Raw genomic sequence first — 15,930 nt, 5'->3', positions numbered from 1 at the left:
CCCACCTTGCTCCGTGCCTTTATATGTAATGGAGGAGGGGGGAATAAATGACCTCCAAAGTCTTTTCCAGTTCTGATTTCGGGAAGCGGGGAAGGCGCTTCCGGTGACAGGAGGAGGGGGACGGAAAGGAAGAGGAAAGGGCGGAGGAGGAGGTGCCGCGCGTCGCCGAGGTGGCACCGGCGGCTCCGCCCCGGCGCTCTCCCAGGGCCCCTAGCTTTCCGCTGGGCCTGGCGGAAATGAGCGGCGGCTCCGGGCGGGCGGGCGACGGGCCCCCAGAGCTAGGCGGGCGGCGCCGCTGGTTGGGGATAGGCCCCGCCCTGCCAGGCTCCGGAGGCCGCAGACCTGCGCGCAGGCCGGGAGCTGGCAGCGCCACGCCCCCAGGGCGTTCGATCCCGCGCGCCACGCCCCCTGCGACCGCCTGTCCTGCGGAAACACGCCCCCTCCCGCCTCTCCGCCTCGACCCCTTCGGGGGGCCCAGGCGGGGCCCAAATCTCTGCCAGCGCCGCCGCCATAACCTGCGCCGCGTCCCTAGATCGGCGAAGGACAGGCCTCACGCCGGGACCCCCATCGACTTCTGAGGTGGCCACAGCCCCGCCGCGGCCCCCCGCCCCGAGCCCGGGTTTTCCTCCGCCCACTCGCCCACCGGGCCTCGCGCCCCCGATTCCGCCGCGCCTCGGGATTCTTGTTTATCTGGCCTAGCCCCCTCCCCCGCACCTTGCCGCGCGCCCCTGGCTTCTCCTGTCTTCGACCCCAGTCCTACAAGCCTCGCGCCCCTCACCCATCGGGTCTCCTGTGCACCCTGTTCGGGGCCTCACGTCGCCCCCACTGGCCTTGCTGCTTAAGCGCCTCCAATCTTGGGCGCCTCCAGCCTACCAGCCCCTTCTCCCAGCCCGTCGCGCCCTGCGCCCTCACTCCACACCAGGTCTCCTGGTCTTTTGCCCTTGCAGACTCACTCTCCGATGCTTCAATCATTGGAGCTATCACCCCTTCCCATATTCACTCGGGGTCTCGATCCCAACTCCCCAAAACACACACCCCTCTGGGCTTCGCATACCCCCTTCTCAGGTCTGCTGCCGCCTGTCCCTGGGCCCTGGGATTCACTTTAATTCTAAGGCTGCCCTGCCTCCACTGTCCCCTTTCCTCTGCTCCAAACCAACTCGCTCCATGCTGCATGCAGGGCCTTGGACCCTCCTTTTAGCCCCCAAATTTTGAGTTCTTTCAGAACAAACACCCCAGTGTTCCTCTGCTTAGGCCTGGCCCCACCCAGCATGCAGCAGGCAACTCCTGGGCCCTGCTTTACCCCACCCAGCCCGACAGCTGTTGTCACATTTGCTGTCCCCACTTCTGGGTGTCCTTGATTTTCTGACCTCCCATCTCACTCTAGCTTGCCTATTCTCTTTTCCTTGTGTTGCCAGGTGCCAGGATGGTGGGGGAACTCCGCTACAGGGAATTCAGGGTGCCCCTGGGGCCCGGCTTGCACGCCTATCCTGATGAGCTGATACGCCAGCGAGTGGGCCATGATGGGCATCCTGAGTACCAGATCCGCTGGCTCATCCTCCGGCGTGGGGATGACGGGGAAGGGGGTTCTAACCAAGTGGACTGCAAGGCTGAGCACATCCTGCTATGGATGTCCAATGACGAGATCTATGCCAACTGCCACAAGATGCTGGGCGAAGATGGCCAGGTCATCGGGCCCTCCCAGGAGACAGCAGGGGAGGCTGGAGCCCTGGACAAATCTGTGCTGGGGGAGATGGAAACCGATGTGAAGTCTCTGATTCAGAGGGCCCTTCGGCAGCTGGAGGAATGTGAGGGCACCATTCCTCCCGCCCCGCTGCTTCACACTGTCCATGTGCTCAGCGCCTATGCCAGCATTGAGCCCCTCACGGGGGTCTTCAAAGACCCAAGGGTCCTGGACTTGCTCATGCACATGCTCAGTAGTCCCGATTATCAAATTCGCTGGAGCGCAGGCCGGATGATACAAGCCCTGGCTTCCCATGATGCTGGTGAGGGGCAGTGTGGGGAGGAAAGGGGAGCAGGAGAGGGACTGGGTCAGCTTAGCGTCTCACAGGTCCCTGTGACAGAAGCCTCTGATCTCATCAGTACGTAAATGATTCTGTTGCCCTTGTCTTAGGATTGGAAGAAAAGGAGGTGGGAAGGTGAGTGTGGGCATCTCGGCAGAAAGGGGAGACTGAATCCTCAAGAACTTCCTGTTAACTGCCTTTCTATGCAGAGGAAGAGTTTAGACTATTAGACTATTGCATATGAGACAGTAATAGGATAGGATAAGATAGTAAGGTTTGGCTTTTGAAGCAAATCAGCAAATCACGTCATTCTTAGTGTGTGGCCGCAGAAGGAGTGAGAGATAGAGCGTCTAAGAGAGATGCCTGGGAAGGGCAAGGTTAGGGAGCTGTTGCTGACTGGGGTGTGGGTTACAGGGACCCGGACCCAGATCCTTCTGTCACTGAGCCAGCAGGAGGCCATTGAGAAACAGCTGGATTTTGACAGCCGCTGTGCTCTGCTGGCACTGTTTGCACAGGCCACGCTCTCTGAACATCCCATGTCTTTCGAGGGCATTCAGCTGCCACAGGTATTCTATGGAGAGTGTTGGGAGGGAGCTGTGGACAAAATCTAGGCATCGGGCCCTTGCACCTGTCCGCAGAGGACAGTGTGGAGAGAGGCACTGAAGCTGGAGCAAGGGGGACATAGGCCAAAGATTGTGTCCTACAGGTCCCAGGAAGGCTGCTCTTCTCCCTGGTGAAGCGCTATCTGCACGTCACCTCCCTCCTGGATCAGTTGAATGACAGTGCTGTGGAACCAGGAGCCCAGAGCTCCACTCCCGAGGAGTTGAGTGGGGAGAGGGGTCGGCTGGAGCTGGAGTTCAGCATGGCCATGGGCACCCTGATCTCGGAGCTGGTACAGGCCATGCGCTGGGACTGGGCCTCGGGCAGACAGGGGCCCTCGGCACGACCCTCCTGTTCCATCTTCCAGCCCCAGCTGGCAGATGCAGGCCCAGGGCACCCACCCGCCCAGGCCCTGCCCTCCCTTAGGAGGTCAAGGCGGTTTCGCCCTCGCTCCGAGTTCGCAAGTGGCAATACCTATGCCTTGTACGTGCGGGACGCGCTGCAGCCGGGCATGCGAGTGCGGATGCTGGACGATTACGAGGAGATCAGTGCCGGGGACGAGGGCGAGTTCCGGCAGAGCAATGATGGCGTGCCCCCTGTGCAGGTGAGCAAGAGCGCGGGGGCGGGCCACCGTTGGGGGTCTGTCTTGGGTGGGGCATAGCTGGGGCTTCAAGGTGGGGCCTCTGGCAGGCCACTCAAAGTGAAAACCCTCAGTAAGCTGGGTACGGTAAAAGGGGGTCAGCAATTGAGAGGGGAGCCATTTGGAGGGCTGAGAAAATCTGCCTTTAGGAGACTGAGGTCAGGAGGACTCACTCCCAGGAACAAGACTGATAACGGCAAGACCATCCCAAAGGTCAAGTTCAGGAAGACAGTGTGGTTAAGGCCAGGAGGAAGTACGGGGCATAAGCCACCAAGGATAGGTGAGGGGAGACAGCCCGTTCCCGTTTGGGGAAGGCATCCTTTGTGTGCGTGTACGTGTTCTCCATATACCACAGGTTTTGCTCTTTAGAGGTTTTTCCAAACCTGGCCAGGTGGTCACCCTGAGGGCTGTGAGGGCTGTGTGTCCTCAGCATCGGGCCACAGCCGGTCATTAGGTGAGCTCTCTTCCCCTTCCCTCTTTTCCCATATCCCCCAGGTGTTGTGGGAGTCAACAGGCCGCACCTATTGGGTACACTGGCACATGCTTGAGATTCTGGGCTTTGAGGAAGACATCGAAGACGTGGTTGAGGCTGATGAGTACCAGGGGGCAGCGGTCAGTGGAGCTGTGGGTGTAGGTGAGCCCAGAGGGGAAGCAGGGGTCAGCTCTGTGCAGAGGAGCGGTGGTCTAGCTGGGCGGCCAGTGACGTCCCTGTGCCCCTCTCCTTTCCACAGCCCTGCCCTCCTGGCGGTGGAAGCCCATGGCAGAGCTCTACGCCGTGCCCTGCGTGCTGCCTGAGGATGAGGACGCTGAGGAGAGTGAACACCTGAGCCAGGCCGAGTGGTGGGAGCTCCTCTTCTTCATCAAGAAGCTGGATGGACCCGACCATCAGGAGGTTCTCCAGATCCTCCAGGAGAACCTGGATGGGGAGGTAGAGCCGCCCAGAGACACACAGAGGTTGGAGGGCTGGACTGTGACACAGCATTTGGAAGGCTCAGGATGGGAAGTGGAGGGTGATAGCGTAAGGCTGCAGGGGAGGGGTCTAGGATGTTCGGAGATGTTGGCGAGCTGTTTGGGAGGACACCCCATGAGAGATTTGGGATGGAGAAGGCGTGTGCAGAACTCCCTTCCCCTGGCAAGTGCCTCTGGAGCCTCTGCGCCGGCAGAGCCGCCTGCAGTGAGAGCTTCTCCCCGATGACAGATTCTGGATGACGAGATCCTGGCTGAGCTGGCCATGCCCATGGAGTTGGCCCAGGACCTGCTGCTGGCTCTGCCACAGCGACTCGATGACAGCGCTCTCAGGGACCTGCTCAACTGCCATGTCTACAGGAAATACGGGCCCGAGGCCCTGACAGGGCAGCTGGCCTACCCATCCCTGCTGGAAGCCCAGGCCCAGCCTCAGGAATCAGCAGACGCAGCCAGAGTGGAAGGTGGGTTGCCAAACAGACAGCAGCTCTGCACACTGGCCTCTGGGAGGGCATTAGCCCAAGAGAGGTGTCTCTGCTGGTTTTTGTGCAGTCCTCTCTGGAAGAGATGGCACTTCAGGAAGAATCTGAAATTTCGAGATAAGCAGTGAATGGAGAAGCAGACACTGTCCTCCCTCCAAAGTATGAAGGAGTGTCAAGTTAGAACATTGCAAGAAATTTGAAGCCTTGAAAGCCCTCACATTGAATTTTTTCTGTTGTAGAGAAAAACAGATTATTGCATGCTTCCAGATACAGGGAAATGCTCTGCTATTTGCAGATAGGAAGCTCCTTTGCTATTTTAAGAATACAAAATAAAAAGTTTGTCATGAAGCTGTCTTAAAAGTACATTAAGATCCCCAAAACCTGGCGTTCAGGGGGAAAAAAATTAAAAATATTTTTAGGAGAAATGAGGAAACAGAGTTGAGAGTTATGAATGTCTCTCCTTTTATGATCTTTCACGTCACTAACGATGGCCAACTCTTGTGACTTCCCCTTTCCTATAGCAAAAGAAGCCCCGACTCAGTGCCCCAACACTCCCCTGCAGCATCTGGTGGAGGGTTACGGTCTGGCTGGGAAAATCTTCCTGGATCTGGAGCAAGCTCTCAGCTCAGAGGGGCCCCGTGGGAGCGAGGTCAAGCCACTCCTGCTGCAACTGCAGCGGCAGCCCCAGCCCTTCCTCGCACTGATGCGGAGCCTCGACACTCCTGTGGCCAACAAGGCCCTGCACCTGGCTGTTCTGAGGTGAGGGGGTGGTGAGGGGCGGGGCTGGGCAGAGGGGTCTCCGAGGCAGGCTGCACATCTCTCTCCTACTGCCCTCTGCTCCCCAGAATCCTGATGCGGCTGGTGGACTTTCCTGAGGCATTGCTTCTCCCCTGGCATGAGGCCATGGACGCCTGCATGGCCTGCCTGCGGTCCCCAGACACTGACCGAGAGGTACCCCTGCCCTGCCCTGGGGAGATGCTGAGAGGGGGAGGACGCCAGGCAGCTTCTGGAAAGGCAGACCCCCTGGGCGGGGCTTGAGAGGGCACCGTGGAGCCTTTGTGCTCTTGGTTTGGGTTTCGTTTTTAAAATCGAATTGTATTTTAAAAAATAGATGGTACGTTCACACAGTTCACAAATCAAAACAATATAACAAGGTAGAAACAAAATTCTCACTCCCACCTGAATCCCTGTCCTCCCAATGCCACCTACATGCCCCTTATTGGTAACCATTTGTATTAATTTATGTATCTTTCCTGTATTTCATTATGCAAATGTAACCCAAATGTGTGATCTTATTTGCCATCTCCTTTGTTACATAAAGGATGATACCTATATTACATTAAGAGCCTTAGTGGCTCCTGTTTGGCTGGGCCTGTGAAGGAAAGGGGGGTGATGAAGGCAGAGGGTACCATCACATCCCAGAGTCCCCTGCCACAGAGCACTCCTGGGCACAGAAGGCTTGGGAAGCAGTCAGAGAACTAGGTTCATGGAGGCAGCGGGTGTCTGCAGCACACACCTTTGGCGGCTACCCAGATTTTAGCTCTGTGGTGGGTTTACTGAGTGTCCACACATACATCCGGTCCCTCTCGGCCCCCTCTTTGCTGTCAGGTGTCTGTGCTTGGGGGCTGAGCATCTCATAACACAGCCCCACAGCGGTTTCTTGGGACAGCTGGGCCTGAAAAGAAACAACCGGGGATGCCCCCTGCGCCTATTGCCAGCGTAATCAGTAGTTAAGAACCCCAGGGTCCAGGGCGCCTCTTGGCTTTTCCACTGCGGTTTGTTTGGTTCTCTAATTCCACTGAGCCCTCATGTCTCCTCATCCTTGTCTTTTTACTTCCTCACTCTGTTAACTGCAGTAGCCCTGGCACCCAGCACACAGTACGTGTGTAGTCAGTACTACTGAAGACGCTTGTGGTCTGTCCCCTTTATTCACCTCCCCCTGCCTCCTTCCCAGGTGCTCCAGGAGCTGATCCTCTTCCTGCACCACCTGGCCTCGGTGAGCAGGGACTATGCTGTGGTGCTGAATCAGCTGGGAGCCCGAGATGCCATCTCCAAAGCCCTGGAAAAGCACCTGGGAAAGCTGGAGCTGGCTCAGGAGCTGCGGGACATGGTGTTCAAGTGTGAGAAGCATGCGCACCTCTACCGGAAACTCACCACCAACATCCTGGGAGGCTGTATCCAGGTCAGGAGGAAGGGCAGGGGGAAGCCTTTGGGTTCACAGCTGAGTAAGAGTATGAAACCCAAGCAGTGGCAGGGGCAGGGGGTGTGTTCCTGAAGTTGGAAGGCAGGTGAATCTAGTGAACCCGGGGGCGTTTGTTCCTGGCCCTGCTTTCCCAGCTGGTCCTGCTCTGCCAGTGTTACGGAGTTAGTCCCGCTGCTCCTGGGGTTTTTCCTCCACGTGTGTTTCCATGTTCCTGCCCCCTCCCCGCACCCCTTCTCTCCGATGTCCGGGCTGCAGATGGTGCTGGGCCAGATCGAAGACCACAGACGAACGCACCGCCCCATCAACATCCCCTTCTTTGACGTGTTCCTCAGATACCTGTGCCAGGGTTCGTGCCTGTCCCCCCATCACCCCGCGTCCCCACACCTCTGTGTGTTTTCCCTCCACACCTGCCAGGGCTGTGACCGCCACCCCTTCCCGCTTGCCCGCAGGCTCCAGCGTGGAGGTGAAGGAGGACAAGTGCTGGGAGAAGGTGGAGGTGTCCTCCAACCCGCACCGGGCCAGCAAGCTGACGGACCGCAACCCCAAGACCTACTGGGAGTCCAGTGGCAGCGCCGGCTCCCACTACATCACCCTACACATGCACCAGGGCGTCCTCGTCAGGTAACGCGCTCCATGCCTGTGCCTAGACACACACCCACGCTGTCCCGTGACTTCCCTGCTGTTTGTCTTGGGGAAGCACCCACACGCCCCTGAAGGTGACCAGAGTCCCCTCAGCTGTGTCTGTGAGGACACGACTGGATCGATTCCAACTGGTCCCTCTGCCCTGCTCCTAGGCAGCTGGCTCTGCTGGTGGCTGGCGAAGACTCAAGCTACATGCCGGCCAGGGTGGTGGTGTTCGGGGGCGACAGCGCCACCTCCCTTAACACGGAACTCAACTCGGTAGGGACCCCTGTGCCGTTAGGCCACCCCTCAAGGGATCCACCCTCCTGCCCAGACCCCTAAATGCCTACATTCTTCCCTGCTTTGAGCCCCATAGTAGATGAAGTCCATCCCTGTGCCCGCGTGACAGCACCAGGCCCTGAGCAGTGAGGGTGGCATTAGGACCCCTCGGTCAGGACCCCGCACGCCCCAGGGCTGGGGGAGGGAGGGACACAGCAGGCAACGGGAGCAGACTGGGGCTCTTTCAGCACTCCCATCCACACGTGTGACAGCGCTCTCTGCCTGCCACCCCCTTGCCACCAGGTGAACGTGATGCCCTCTGCCAGCCGGGTGGTCCTCCTGGAGAACCTGAACCGCTTCTGGCCAGTCATCCAGATCCGCATAAAGCGCTGCCAGCAGGTGGGGCCGGGGGAGGGGGGCAGCCATGGGCAGGAGGCTCTGCGGCCCGTAACCGTTGCAGATCTTGGGCCACCTCTCCAGCGCCTCCTGAGGAGGGTATGGGGCCGGCGGAAATGGGCCTTTGCACATTGCAGGGCGGCATCGACACGCGCATTCGGGGATTAGAGGTCCTGGGCCCCAAGCCCACGTTCTGGCCGGTGTTCCGGGAGCAGCTGTGTCGCCACACACGCCTCTTCTACATGGTCAGGGCGCAGGCTTGGAGCCAGGACATCGCAGAGGACCGCAGGAGCCTCCTGCACCTGAGCTCTAGGTGTGTGGGAGTGCGTGTGTACCTGTGTGCGTGAGAGGGGTAGCTGGCAATCTTAGGCTGGTGGACACAGGAGTCACTTAGGCTCCAGCCCCCAACACCTTCCTCCCCACTCTTCTCCCCAGACTCAACGGGGCTCTACGTCAGGAGCAGAATTTTGCTGATCGCTTCCTCCCAGACAGTGAAGCTGCCCGAGCACTGGGCAAGACCTGCTGGGAGGCCCTGGTCAGCCCCCTGGTGCAGAACATCACCTCCCCCGGTAACTGTCCCTGCCCCTGGCCCCTTTACTATCCCGTTGCTCGGCCCTGCTCGTCAGCCCCTTCTTGCTCTGGCCTAGAGCCACCTGGGTTATGCTCTTGGCCCTGTGGATACCTGCGTTCATTCAGTACCCCCAAGCTCCCTTTTCACAGCCCAGGGGCCGCCTCCTTCCTCATGTCTCCTGGCTGCCTGCTGACACCACATGGTCAGGAGGGACCTTGCTACCTCCCTTGCCATATCGTCCTGTCCTGCTGCTCTTTCTTGGCACTCCTGTCCAGCCCAGCTTCCCCACTGCCCTGGAGACATGCCCTGCCTTGGCTTGTTTTTCCCCCGCCTCCAGATGAGGATGGGGTCAGCCCCCTGGGCTGGTTGCTGGACCAGTACCTGGAGTGTCGGGAGGCTGCCCACAACCCGCAGAGCCGCGCAGCAGCTTTCTCCTCACGGGTGCGCCGCCTCACCCACCTGCTGGTGCACGTGGAGCCCTGCGAGGCAGCCCCTCCAGTGGTGGCCGCTCCTCGGCCCAGTGAGTGCTGGGGGCTCAGGTGGGAGCTCGGTTGGGGGCCTTCCCTCCCCCAACTCACATACTACAGGCGTCTGTCCCTCCTCACCACCCCTCCCTGCATGCTCAGCCTGTTCATCTTCTGGTTTGTGTCACCCCCACCTGGGAGCATCATTTTGGGTTGCAGAATGTCAGGAGGGAACCCCAGGCTCACCCTCGAATGGGGACCCAGGAGCTGAGGGCTGCCACCGCCTTGCCTCCGCCCCTTCCCCTGTCTCCACAGAGGGCAGAAACAGAAGCCATGACTGGAGCTCCCTGGCCACCCGGGGGCTTCCTAGCAGCATCATGAGAAACCTGACCCGCTGCTGGCGGGCAGTGGTGGAGGAGCAGGTGGGCAGGAGCGGCGGAGGCGGGGCGGGGAGGGAGGGCAGAACTGTGCCGTCGGTTTGTTGGGTTGCCCTTCACACTGCCGCCCCTTCCCACCTTCCAGGTCAACAGTTTTCTGACCTCACACTGGCGGGATGATGACTTTGTGCCCCGCTACTGCGAACACTTCAGTAATCTGCAGAAGTCAAGCTCCGAGCTGTTTGGGCCACGGGCAGCCTTCTTGCTGGCGCTGCAGAACGGCTGTGCTGGTGCCCTGCTGAAGCACCCTTTCCTCATAGCTGCCCACGTAAGCCTCCCATCCTCCCCTCCCCTGGGGCCTCTCCCCCTAAACTCTCCCTTCCCCTCCTCAGAATGGCCCACCCTTCCATTCCCACTCAACAAGGAGCATGTACAATACTAATATAGAACCATGTTATCAAAAATTCTAAAAAAACAGGAATACCCTGGTGGTCCAGTGGTTAGGACTCTGCACTTTCACTGCTGTGGGCCCAGGTTCCATCCCTAGTCGGGGAACTAAGATCCCATAAGCCATGCCCACAACACCCCCCGCCCCGCCCCCTGCAAAAAAAAAAGGAAGATAAAAGAAAGAAATGACCCACTTTGTACCATCCTAATACATCTCGGCATACTTTCTTCTACTTGGGTGCTTGATTTCATATAGTTTACTCACAAGTAGCTAAAATGCTTTATCCTGTTTTCTTTTGACCCTTAACATGAAAAGCCATTTTCAGTGTTGCTGTTTGTCTTCAAATTTTTGTATAAATTCCATCCAATAGATGTATCGATACTATAATTTACTCCACCATTCCTGTCATTCCACAAATATTTAATAGGCACTTAAAATGTGTCAGGCACTGAGATAAGAGCTGAAGATAGACGAAATCCCTTCCCTCAAAGTTTACAGTCTCCTAGAGAAGATGCACAGTTAAGCAGAGTGCCCTGGTAAGCAGAGAACAGCGAAGTGGGAGCCAGAAGCATGGCTGTAACAACGTGGTGTGACCATCTTTGTGCACAAAACTTACAGGAATACCTCCTTTTATTGCTCTTCGCTTTATTGTGCTTTGCAAGTAATGCATTTTTTTGCAAATTGAAGGTTTGTGGCAACCCTGTGTTGTCAGGTGATGGTCAGCATTTCTTAGCAATAAAGTATTGTTTAATTAAGGTATGCACACTGTTTTTTAGGCATACTGCTATTGCACACTTAATACACTATGGTATAATGTAAACATCCTTTTGTATGCGCTGGGAAACCAGAAAATTTGCGTGACTTGCTTTATTGCGGTGGCAAACCCGCCATATCTCTGAGGTGTGTTTGTGTCTCCTTGCATTGAGTTACTATTGTTAGTTTGATTTTAGACATGCTAAATGTGAAAAAAACAGTTTTCGGGGCTTCCCTGGTGGCACAGTGGTTATCTGCCTGCTAATGCAGGGGACACGGGTTCGAGCCCTGGTCTGGGAAGATCCCACGTGCCGCAGAGCAACTAGGCCCGTGAGCCACAACTACTGAGCCTGCGTGTCAGGAGACTGTGCTCCGCAACAAGGGAGGCCGTGATAGTGAGAGGCCCGCGCACCGCGATGAAGAGGGGCCCCGGCTTGCCACAACTAGAGAAAGCCCTCGCACAGAAACGAAGACCCAACACAGCAAAAATAAATTAATTAATAAACTCCTACCCCCAACATCTTCTTTAAAAAAATAAAAAATAAGGGTTTTATAAAATCGCTGACCAGTTGATGAACCTGCTGGCCATTCATATCTCCTTCCTCAGACCCTCCCCCTGTTCCCACTCACCTCCTCCATTCTCTCCTTCATAGTTTTCCTGTGCTCTCCCCACTGCCCAGGTGAGCGAGCAGTTTGCACGGCACATCGACCAGCGGATCCAGGGCAGCCGGATCGGTGGGGCCCGGGGGATGGAGATGCTGGCCCAACTGCAGCGATGCCTGGAAACCGTCCTGATCTTCTCTGGCCTGGAGATAGCCACCACTTTCGAGCATTACTACCAGTTGAGTGTGGACCAAGGGAGTGGGAGGTCGGGGGAGGCAGGATGACGGGCAGGGCCAGCCCTTGGGGCTGGGAGGCTGGGGTCCCGGCAGGCTGGAGTCCCGGAGTGGGGGGGCCATGCCAAGCACCCACACTGAGGCTCGGCCTGGGCTGTGCGCGCTGCAGGCACTACATGGCGGACCGTCTCCTGAGCGTGGGCTCGAGCTGGCTGGAGGGGGCCGTGCTGGAGCAGATCGGCTCCTGCTTCCCCAACCGCCTCCCCCAGCAGATGTTGCGGAGCCTGAGCACCTCAGAGGAGCTGCAGCGCCAGTTCCACGTGTACCAGCTCCAGCGGCTTGATCAGGAACTCCTGAAGCTGGAGGACACAGAGAAGAAAATACAGGTGGGCGCTGGGGAAGGGAATTAGCAAGTGGGAGGGTGGGAGGCACAGAGAGAGGCACGGGGCAGACCAGAGGAGCCGCTGGCTTTTTGGGGCGCCCTGTGTTCCATCGTCTTCAGGTGAGCCACGAGGCCAGCGGCAGGGGGCACGAGAGAGGGACCGGAGAGGAAGCTGAGCTGGAAGCTGGGGCAGCATCGGCGGCCGGCGGGGCGGGAGAGGAGGCGGCGGAGGAGGAGGAGGAGGAGGATGAGAACGAGGACCTTTACTATGAAGGGGCGATGCCAGAAGTGTCTGTGCTCGTCCTGTCACCACGCTGCTGGCCCACTGCCTCCATCTGCCACACGCTCAACCCCAGAACCTGCCTGCCTGCCTACCTGAGGGGCACCTTGAACCGATACTCCAACTTCTACAGCAAGAGTGAGCAGCTGGCCGAGAGAACTGGGGGCTGGGACACCGGGAAAGAACCTGGGCTTGGGGGTGGCCCCTGGGGCTGGCAGCCTTCACGGGGTAGATTTGAGGAAAAGGGCAGGAGCTTAGGTTTGGGGTGGGGCTACAGGTGCCAGATCCCCAGCCTGTTGTCTTTTCTGTCTTTAAAATAAGACCCAAGACTCCCTTTCTGGGTGGTGGGGAGGATGGAGGCAGGAGGCACCTGAGACCACCAGAGAGTGGTGGGTGTTTCGTTCCTGGTCAGTCATTGTAACCTAATCTCCCCAGTGGGGGCTGATCCTGGGCTGGGCAGCGACAAAGGAGGGGTTGGTGAGACTTAGACCCTGCCCTCAGGGAGCTCCTACACTACTGGGGGAGACGTTTCCAGTTTGATGAGAGCCCCAGTCCTTCCTCACTTCATGGTTTTGTCTCCCTTAAAAATTGGGGAACTCCTCGAAGGCACTGATCACAGCCTGCCTGGCACAGGGTGGGCTCCCCTTACCCAGGAGGCAGACACAGAGAGGGCTGAGCTCTGGAAGGTCAGACCAGGAACCACAGTGTCCAGAAACACTGGGCCCCAGACTCTGCAGAGATTAACGGGGACAAAGCTCCACCGATGGTGCGTCCTCACCAGCCCCCCTGACTCCCTCCTCCTCCCTGACACTCAGGTCAGAGCTACCCTGCCCTAGAGCAGGCCCCGCAGAGGCGACTGCAGTGGACATGGCTGGGCCGGGCTGAACTGCAGTTTGGGGACCAGACGCTGCATGTGTCCACCGTGCAGATGTGGCTGCTGCTGCATCTCAATGAGCTGAAGGTGGCCCAGCCCCTCACGCCTCCCTGCTCTCTCCCACCTGTCCCTCCTTTTCCTTCCCTCCACCCTCTCTGCTCCACCTCCTGGGGAGGCCCTGACGCTTCCCTCCTCTTCCTAAGGCGGTCTCCATGGAGAGTCTGCTGGCGCTCTCCGGGCTCTCTCCAGACATGCTGAATCAGGCAGTTGGGCCTCTTACCTCTTCAAGGGGCCCCCTGGACCTTCACGAGACAAAGGATGCCCCAGGAGGTCTGTACTTAGGGCCCCGGGGCCTCTGCCCTGAGCTGGGGCCAGCCTCCTCGAGGGCCCCCCCACCAAGTGACCAGCGCTTATTTCAGGGGTGCTCAAGATTCGAGATGGTAGCGAGGAACCCAGGCCTCGGAGGGGCAACGTGTGGCTCATCCCAGCTCAGACATACCTGAAAGCTGAGGACGAAGAGGGCCGGAACTTGGAGAAGAGACGGAACCTTCTCAACTGCCTCATTCTCCGAATCCTCAAGGCCCACGGGGACGAGGGCCTGCACATTGACCAGCTTGTCTGCCGGGTAGGCGGGGGTGGGCGTTGGGTGAGGAGGCTTTGCTGGGGGCAGGGGGCAGTCCACAGGAGGATGGATCCACATTTGAAGTCTCTGGCTCACTGTAGAGCCTGTAGTGGGTGAGGAGTGGGGTTGGGGTGCCCCTCATGGCCTCGCTGTTCTGGGGCTGAGAGCTAGAGGTGCAGTAAGCTGGGCGTCTTACATATCGTTTCCCCTCCCCGCTCCATACCAGGTGCTGGAGGCTTGGCAGAAGGGCCCGTGTCCTTCCAGGGGCTTGGTCAGCAGCCTTGGCAGGGGGTCCACCTGCAGCAGTGCTGATGTCCTCTCCTGTGTCTTGCACCTCCTGGGCAAGGGCACAGTGAGACGCCAGGATGACCGGCCCCAGATGCTGTCCTATGCAGTCCCCGTGACTGTGATGGAGCCTCACACCGAGTCCCTGAACCCCGGCTCCTCGGGCCCAAACCCACCCCTCACCTTCCACACCCTGCAGATTCGCTCCCGGGGCGTGCCCTATGCCTCCTGCACAAGCACCCAGAGCTTCTCTACCTTCCGGTAGCCCTGGAGACGGGCTCAGGGTTATGTAGGGCAGCGCTTTCTACAGAATAAAATGCAGCAGTTTGATTACTTGGCCTGTGTGGTGACTGCTAGGGAGCTGACAGGGGCAGGGGCTTTCCTGGCTGAAAGGGGAGAAGAGCCCTCCACTCTGAGGCAGTCTCATGCTGTGCCAGGAGTCTCTCTTCGGGTGAGGATGGCAGGCTGGGGAGAGGGGTAGAGGGAGTCAGGTGTGACTGAGCATCCCCCTCCTGGCCGGGGGATTAAGTGGACTCTGGGGATGGGTCTTCTCAGAGGGTGTGTGGTCAGAAGTGCTTTCACCTTGGCAGGGTGGAGATTCGAGTCCATCTTGCCATGCGCTGGATGGCTTGCAACTTCGGCAGATCATCCAGCAGGGCTCCATTTCACTTGTTTGTGGAATTGGACAGTCACTGTGGGACTCGTGTGGGAGCCTTTGACACGGTGAAGGCTTTGCCACCAAGTCCCTCTTCTGGCCACCACGCTCAGAAGTGTGCACGGCGCTGTCCCGAGGTAAGGCTGACAAGGGGACGGTGAGGTAAAGGACCCTTGCGGCCACTACAGGCACCCAGGACCTTAATGTGTTCCCCACAGACGCTCTAGGGTCTGGGTTAGAAGCCGACCTAGAAGGATCTGCAGCTCCCACGGGCTCCTCCTCTTTGCCCCTCTCTACTCCCCTGCCTCTGCCCGCCTCTGGCTGTGCAGAGCTGCACACTGTCGCCAGAGTTGGACCCCAGCTAGCTCCAGAGGCAGGCCTGTTGCTCTGTGCTGATTGGCCCCCCTGGCCCCACCCACACTGAGGCAGGGCAGGTCAGGCTAGGGGACCCGGTGCCGGGGGTGGAGCTCTGTGTCTGGGCAGGGCCCTTAGCGCAGGAGGGAAGGAGTGACCCAGGCGTCCTGAATCCATGACTAGGTGACTAGGAAAAAGCTACAGAAGAGTCAGGTGGTGGGAGAGGGCACATTGGCCGTAGCGAACTGGGTGCCACCCAGGACTGACATATGGAATAGATTCTGTAAGGGAAAAAGCGGCCAGGGCTTGGGAGTCAGGATGCCCAGGATGAGGCAACAAAGCAAAGTGTGGACACAGAGGGCCCCTGCTTGCTTTGCAGTGTGGTGGCCCTGTGGTGCCGTTGGTGGTTCTCACAGCAGAACCGCCCTGTTGGTCCGTTCTATTCTGAGGCGGCATCAGGCTGGGCCAGCAGTGGGCACACTGGAGCTGCTGCACTTTGTCACTTGGTTGCTCCTCCACCTTTGTGCCAGAGATCATGGCCTGACTCTCTTTCGCTGGCCCAGGCCACGTCCTCCTTTTTGAGCCAGCTCTGTGGGGCCGGCGCCTTTTGCTTCTCTGGGTTCATGCTCTTTATGAGCCTATCCTTTCCCACAGAAACCCAGAGAGCCCCCGGGCTCTAGTAGCCAGGCCAGCATGCACCACATGCGGGGACCAGGTGGAACTCTGTCCCACTGCCACCTCCTGTGCTGCTGCTGCCCCCACGGGCTCTGGTGTGGGCTGAGCTCCAGGCCACTAGTCGCATCCACGGCGTTCGCTCAACCCCT

At 58.6% G+C, this 15,930-nt stretch overlaps 1 protein-coding gene across 2 annotated transcripts; it reads left to right on the top strand.

The window, feature by feature from the left end:
- The first annotated feature begins 96 nt into the window (after positions 1-96).
- CUL7 (cullin 7) lies at positions 97-14,427 on the top strand. Of its 2 annotated transcripts, none has more exons than XM_082638694.1 (26): positions 97-579; positions 1,416-1,805; positions 2,436-2,587; positions 2,728-3,225; positions 3,757-3,895; positions 3,993-4,189; positions 4,460-4,688; positions 5,228-5,465; positions 5,552-5,657; positions 6,661-6,888; positions 7,165-7,255; positions 7,359-7,530; positions 7,704-7,809; positions 8,113-8,208; positions 8,343-8,518; positions 8,641-8,774; positions 9,114-9,296; positions 9,556-9,662; positions 9,763-9,945; positions 11,499-11,659; positions 11,824-12,040; positions 12,157-12,454; positions 13,132-13,277; positions 13,394-13,520; positions 13,610-13,815; positions 14,039-14,427. In XM_082638694.1, exons 2-26 carry the CDS (start codon positions 1,424-1,426, stop codon positions 14,360-14,362), a joined length of 4,896 nt encoding a protein of 1,631 aa, XP_082494820.1. In that variant the 5' UTR covers positions 97-579; positions 1,416-1,423; the 3' UTR covers positions 14,363-14,427. The 2 variants fall into 2 exon arrangements, with proteins under 2 accessions (XP_082494820.1, XP_082494819.1); XM_082638693.1 differs by having other exon boundaries at positions 1,416-2,003.
- Positions 14,428-15,930: the final 1,503 nt, after the last annotated feature.

Source organism: Mesoplodon mirus (genome assembly GCF_964341445.2).
Source record: "Mesoplodon mirus genome assembly, chromosome: 12".
Classification (NCBI taxonomy): domain Eukaryota; kingdom Metazoa; phylum Chordata; class Mammalia; order Artiodactyla; family Ziphiidae; genus Mesoplodon; species Mesoplodon mirus.
Note: the sequence above shows the minus strand (reverse complement) of the source record. Positions and strands in the feature narration are given on the sequence as shown.

Bases quoted from the DNA above. Each gene is read 5' to 3' on its own strand.
- CUL7 (XM_082638693.1), top strand. From the start codon at position 1,424: ATGGTGGGGGAACTCCGCTACAGGGAATTCAGGGTGCCCCTGGGGCCC. The intron at 11,660-11,823 runs GTTGAGTGTGGA...TGCGCGCTGCAG, and splicing joins ACTTTCGAGCATTACTACCA to GCACTACATGGCGGACCGTC. The intron at 13,521-13,609 runs GTCTGTACTTAG...CGCTTATTTCAG, and splicing joins GACAAAGGATGCCCCAGGAG to GGGTGCTCAAGATTCGAGAT.